Consider the following 6,943-nt stretch of genomic DNA (forward strand, 5'->3'; position numbering starts at 1 on the left):
TATATATATATATATATATATATATCTATGCAATGCCAATATGCATCTGATAAGCCGATACTGAATCATAACTTCAAAAAGACAATAGAGGTGAAGGCCTACCATCTATCCATATTCAGCTATAGGACCATTCCTTCCAATTCTGCCATTCAACAACCAAGAATATCAAAAATTTAAGAAAATACAATCTAGTGACGCTTTCAGCATTTGGAAATGCTACATTTGATGTAAAAGCATTCGAAAATTTCGACCAAATATAGCGGCCCAATAACACATGGGCCCAAAAGAAACTGTTAAGGACAGAAGCCCAATCCAGAGAGACTGAGAGTCATAGGCGGTGTACATATGTATCGAGTAGAAAGGTTCAGGGCAAGTGTGTAGAGGTGGAGAATAGAGAAACATGGAAATTCTGACTCAAAAAAGAAAGAAGAGAAACAAGGAATTTCTGCTTGGAGATGACGAACTAGGGCTAATCCTGAGCCGGGTGAGCGATCCAGACGACAGAAAATCAGCCTCTCAGGTCTGCAAGGGATGGCGGCTAATGGAGGGTCTGACCCGATCATCACTCCGAGTCCTTAACCTCGATCATCTCCCTCAACTACTTTCTAGGTACCCAAACTTGAACACATTCGAAACACCCAAAGGAATGAGCAACGCCGACCTCGCTTTGCTGGCCCAATCATGCCCCAAACTGGAGGCCATCAAACTTGTGGCCATAAATATTGATGAGGAAATTGGGACACAAGGCGGTCGCGCACTGCAAGGCCTTGAATCAGGGATCTCTGCTGATCAAGTAATTGAGCAAATGCGGGTGCTTGTGCAAGTTGGGGACGAAGGTTTGTGCGCTTTGGCAAATGGGTGTCCCAAATTGTCCAAGATTGTGGTTATAGAGAGAAAGGTTGGGATGGTTGGATTTATGGCCATCACTTCAGCAGCACATAACTTGACTTATTTGGATTTGGAAGAGTCTTTTGTTTCGGACCAAGCCCTTGAAGCAATTGGGTCCTCTAGTTGTCCCGTTCGCGTTTTGAGGTTGAAACTATGCGCCGTGTCTGATGCCGGGTTGGGATTTTTGGCAAATGGGTCTTGCTCAAAAACCATCAAGGAATTGAACCTTAATGCCAACATGGAGATCACTGATGTCGGGGTCTCGCTTTTGTGCAAGATGTGTGTCTTGGAGGAGCTGGATTTGGGTGTCTGTATGAAGATAACTGATGTTGGAGGACAGGCAATCTCCGCAATTCGGACCCTCAAGAAGTTGAACTTGGAATGTGTGTTCTTACTGACAGAAAAAACCTTTGTAGCTCTTGCTGAGAATTGCCTTTACTTGGAGGTGCTTCGTCTAGATGGTGGTACAGAGATGGCTGCTTTTGATGCGTTTTTAGGTCACAAATGCTTGCGATCCCTTAGACTAATTGGTTATATGCCTAATGATTTTAGAGGATCTACTTTAGAAAGGCTAGCGCTTCGATGTCCTTCATTGGAGTCGATTGTGGTGCCAGAAGATTGGAGAGAGAGGCTGTTGCATTTAATGCAAGAGAGTACTGCTAGCAGATTCCTGCAATTCATTGACTGCTGAAAATATGGTTTTGCGCTTTTCTGTTGCGTAAGGCTTGGTGTCTTTCATTAAATTGTGATGGACGAATGGTGAAGAACTAGAGATGCTGTTTGAGGTATGGGCATATTATGTGTGTTGGTGCTTACAAAGAATTAGAGATGCTGATGTATATATATGAAACGATTTCATCTATCAAATCCATGCTGTGCTTTTACTTGTCTCAGTTTATCCTCTTCTTAGTTCATTGTCATTAGCCTCGGCAATTTCTTTCAGGGGATGACCTTTAACTGTTTGTTTAGATTCCTAAATGAATTCTTACTTCGCAATTTAGTGTGCACACGTTTTATTAGTGCTTTTGCAGTTCTTCTTATGTAGGGGTTTCAAATTTGATCCTCTTTGTGGCTTTATTTCAGTTACTTGAAAAAGTCAGTAGACTCTTTAGCATAGGAAATTAAGCATTTCAGTTTAACAAGGCTCATTAGGAAATTAAGCATTTCAGTTTATTCCAGGTTTACTTTGCAATTGTGATTTTGAGGAACAGAAAACAAACTGAAGAATAAGAAATAGCTGTCTTTGGCCTCTTCTTCTCTGTGCCTAAGTGAAAACATATGTTTAGAATTAAGAGAAAGCTAAGATGAACTATAGAAGAACTTGTGCACACCAATTAAGTAATCTTCTGGTTCAGACGCAGATATAAGTCTAAAATTTGAATCCCCACTACAGATGCTGAAGAACATATAACACAGTACATATATACTAACATTCATGATCAATTGTCAGTGGAAGAGGTAATTCATTTCCCATGTTATGATAATTTGCAAGGTTGTTGTTCAGAGAGAAGGACCGCCACCTCTCGAGCGCAGTCAGAAAGACAGTTGCAATTTTCAATAACTGCTTCTCCTAATTGTTCAGGCCAGGAGCCTCATGTACTGATATGGTAGTTTCTTCATTCTTGTAATTCAAGATTAACAGGTGATGATGTCGCCATATGTGGATTATGACATTTGTTATAATTGATTGTCTTCAATCTATCTCTGTTCAGGATTTCGGTTACATTTGAGGAGCTCTTTCAAATCAATAAAAACAAGCTCTAGATTAGCTTGCTTGGTTTACACGAGAAATGTATTGTATCGTCGTTTAATCGTTTTTTTTTTTTTCTTTCTTTTCATTTTGAGATAGTTGAACGTTTGTTTTGTCCTAAAGCTTGAACCCCAGTCACATATTAGATTGAGTCTGTTCTTTTTCTTATTTTCTGAAAAACACAATATAGAAATTGAAAAGAAGAATAAACAAACAAAATGAGTCTTAGCACTTTCACAATGTTGGCATTACATATACGATTCTCGATAGCATGTAATCATGTAATGTATATTGAAAAGCTATTTAACTTTCACATCTTTGCGATGGTAATAGTCCTTATACTGGGAAAAGATAGACGATGAAGATCGCGTACTTCATGGTCAATTGAATATAATCATCTATGTTTTGTTCAAATTTTCAGGGACATAATCTTCGTTGACAACTTAGTATAGTATGAGGCTAGCTTAAAAAATTGAGTTATTAGAGGAAATTAAAGTAGACAATTACAAAGTTCTCTTCTATATTTGCTCTCAAAACTCAGCAAACAGAAAGCTGTGAGTACATGGTATAATTCCGAAATTAACTATCATATGACGACATATCTAAAATTAGCCATGTGACGTGAGACATTGAGAGTATTTAGTTAGACTCAGTATTTGAGTAAAGTGTTTTAATTGTAAAATGATGGAAATTGATAGATCTCGTGCGCACAAGGTTCATATAGATTTATGAGTAGCAGTATAAATAAAAATTAAGGGATCATTATCACAGTTACCAGTTCAATCTACAATTTTGACAACCAACTGAGGAATTGATTAGAGCATCTTTAGCAATGCTAACCATTTTTAAATTAAATTTTAGTCAAATTAGCTAAAATGTCATTTTGGCTAGTCACTTTAGAAATGCGGCTGCATAAATGCTCTCTATTTTAGCTAGCATTACATCAACATTATTCTTCAAATAAAGATTAAATAGTTTAAATATATTTATATATCACGTAAAATATCTTACAATGAATGTATTAAATTATAGTTAGTCTCATCTGAGTCATCTCGCTCTCTATATTTAACTAACGAGATAACTAAAAGTCATAATAGCTAAACTTTAACTAGTCTACTGGAGCTCTGAAAATATCAAAAAAAACTAAACACGCTCTTTAAAATAGCTAAAAGTTAAAATAAAGAGTGCTAAAGTTGTTTTTAGGTGACATGACCAGATTAGGTTGGCACAAGATTTTTTTTTTTTTTTTTTATTCACTCAAAAAAAAAAAAAACAACTACACCACAAAACCACGATTGGGTTGGCACAACACAAAACCACGATTGGGTTGGCACAAGATTAGTTCTATCGTCATAGCTACCATTTGAATCTCTAATTTTGAAAACCAACAGAGGAATTGATTATAACGAGATTCATTGTTTATATTGCATTCGTTTCACTCTTTCACGTGCCAAAGAAAGGAACCACAGTGATCGGCAACGGCAAAAATGAAGACAACATCAACTTCAAATCTATCACCAGCTGCAAGAGAAACATCAAAATTACAATTTTCGCGTCTCTAGTTGCCTGTATTGATCCACTATTAGCAAATATATTTCGTTAGAAAGCTCCTTCTAAGATTGGAAATTCCCTGATAAAGCAGCTATTATTCGTCCATTGGAGTGTAATCAATAATTCAATATTATTCGTCCCTTGGAGTTAAGCTGGTGAATCATAGAAATCTTCTTACAGAATGGAGTGGAAGAAAATAATGCAACTCATGATGGGCAGACCAAAGACTTCTATGAGTACTATGACTACTATCTAGCTAACATGATGACATGATCTGCTTCTTCACAGTTACATTGTGCATAAAAAAGTCTGAGCCCCTCAGCTTAATTAGATGAAAACAGAGGTGGACAACCTCCATTGCATATCAACTAGGTGTTGGACATAGTCACTGATTCGGTTGTATTGTATATTAGACAATGAATTTAAATTTAAGTAGTCATCCCCCAATTGATGGCCGGCTAATATGATGCCATGAACTACTTCAATTTTGATGCAACCAGCAAAAGGTCATACATGAAAATAGGCTCCTCTAAGTTCCATAGCAGTTTATTAATATGATCAACAAATAAATAGCAATCTCTCTTTCAGGGGTGATCAAGATGATCGAAAAATAGTAAAAAGCAATCACTCTTTCAAGGGTTAAACTACTCAACCGCTTTGCATTCGATTTCTTTTCACATCAAACCTCTAGCTACACACAGTGGAAGTTTAAACGATAGACTTGGGAAAACTTGCTAAGGAGTTAAATATTTTATCTATGCAATGCCAATATGCATCTGATAAGCAAATAGTGAATCATAACTTCAACACAACAATAGAAGTAAAGGCCTACCAGTGACACTACTAAGAAGAGTGGCATTGTTATCATCTATCTCTATGCATAGGACCATTCCTTCCAATTCTGCATTTCAACAACCAAGAACACCAAAAGTTTCTAGAAATACAATCTAGGGACAGCTTTCAGCATTCAGATACACACTGTTGTATAAATCCAAACTATAAATAGTTTCAGTATAGCAAACTCGCTGTCACCTCAATCAAACTAATCTGGTACATGCAACCGACCTGGTGGTATTTTGCCTATATATGTCATCTGCTCCCCCATAATTGGTCAAAATAATATACTGTCATATCCAATTATCAGTTTATCACATATCATACAAAACCGTGTACTGGCAAATAAAAGAAACAAAAAAAAACGAACAAGAGCTAGAGCTCATGATACAAAATTGTACATGACTCTATAACTAATGTTCTCCAAATACCACAATTACAGACATTCTCAATTATGAACTTACGAACTTCTGATTTTTAAGTAGCATATATTCACCATTCCTTCCCAACCCATAATGATTTCAAACATTCATAATCTCAACCTCCCAAACTCAAACTATCACCATTGCAATCATGATAACAAAATTTTGCAACAAAAAATCACAACCATTTCCAAAAGCTATTGCCTTTTATTTCTTAAATTGCATAATACAACAGTCACCGAGATACAAACCATAGAAGTGAAAAAGCAAACAAAAGCCAGCCTAAACACAAAAGAGAAACTTGCATTCTATCAAAATATCATATGAGAATCATAACTTAACCGAAAATGTAAAAAAATCTAACCAGACAAAGTTGGGATCATCCCAGTCTCTCTAGCATAAGCAAATATCCCACCGGCTCTGATAACCGGACCGGCATCCCCAATCGGCTTCAACACATACTCTTTCCCAGTCGTGTGATTGATCAGACGGCTCTCGCTCAGCTCAATGCTCACCACATCACCGGTCTTGCACTCCTCGCAAATCCTCGTCTCCGATTCCAGCGGGTACACCTCGCCAGTGGCCACCGAGTTCCTGAAGAAGATGCGCGCGTACGACTCCGCAACCACCGCCGCCACTCCCGCCGCGCCGAGAGCAACCGGCGCGTGCTCGCGAGACGAGCCGCAGCCGAAGTTGGCGCCGCCGATGACGATGGAGAACTTGGACTTGGTCTCGTTAGGTTCGACGAAGCGCTTGGAGTAACTCGCCGGGAGACCGCAGAGCGCGTAGGAGCCGAGCTTCTCGTACTCGGAGGGGTTGGAAGGGACGAGGGTGAGGTACTCAGCGGGGATGATCTGATCGGTGTCGATGTTGTCGCCGACGACGTAGCAGAGGCCGTGGAATGAGGTGCGGGGTGCGTCCAATGCGGCTGGGGCGGCGCGTGTGGAGAAGGCGGCGCGTGGGGTTGTGGTTTGGGAGAGGTGAAGAGTGGTTAGGGATTTGGCGGGGAAGGGAGAGGTGGCGGTGGTTTGGAATTTGAGGTGGTTTGGGGTTGAGAGAGAGGGAGAGGGTTTGCGAGAGGTGGTGGTGGTGGTGAAGCTAGGGTTTGGGGAGACGGAGAGGGAGGTGGCGGCCATCGGGAAATTAGAGTCTGTGGAAAGTGAGGCGGCTTGAGGAAGTAGAGTGAGGACTAATGACTGGACTGGATGAGAGCTTCTGTAGAAACTACTTGTCGTTTGGACGAGAAGTGGTGAAGTTGTATTTTGCTGTTAAGTTGACAAGTCGCAGCAGTGAAGACAAACTTGCATATGTAAAATATGAGAAATTTTAAATACACACCCCTAATATCTTAATACACATTCTTTAATTAATACATCACCTATCAAGTTTTTCATTTCAGTATTATACTTAATACACATCTCAAACTGCCTAAAATGTCCTTAATTTATAAATATTCCGTTATTTAATATAATTAATATACATTTACTATTTGGTACCT

The 6,943-nt window shown here is 39.0% G+C and overlaps 2 protein-coding genes across 2 annotated transcripts; one reads left to right on the plus strand and one right to left on the minus strand.

Moving 5' to 3' along the window:
* Nucleotides 1-400: 400 nt before the first annotated feature.
* Nucleotides 401-1,579, plus strand: LOC101296011 (F-box/LRR-repeat protein 4-like). Its single transcript, XM_004301134.1, has one exon. It carries the CDS (start codon nucleotides 401-403, stop codon nucleotides 1,577-1,579), a length of 1,179 nt encoding a protein of 392 aa, XP_004301182.1.
* Nucleotides 1,580-5,060: 3,481 nt separating this feature from the next.
* On the minus strand, nucleotides 5,061-6,581 carry LOC101296297 (3-isopropylmalate dehydratase small subunit-like). Its single transcript, XM_004301135.1, has 2 exons — nucleotides 5,810-6,581; nucleotides 5,061-5,282 (listed from the first exon to the last, which is right to left on the minus strand). Exons 1-2 carry the CDS (start codon nucleotides 6,579-6,581, stop codon nucleotides 5,227-5,229), a joined length of 828 nt encoding a protein of 275 aa, XP_004301183.1. The 3' UTR covers nucleotides 5,061-5,226.
* Nucleotides 6,582-6,943: the final 362 nt, after the last annotated feature.

Source organism: Fragaria vesca, linkage group LG5 (genome assembly GCF_000184155.1).
Source record: "Fragaria vesca subsp. vesca linkage group LG5, FraVesHawaii_1.0, whole genome shotgun sequence".
Classification (NCBI taxonomy): Eukaryota; Viridiplantae; Streptophyta; class Magnoliopsida; order Rosales; family Rosaceae; genus Fragaria; species Fragaria vesca.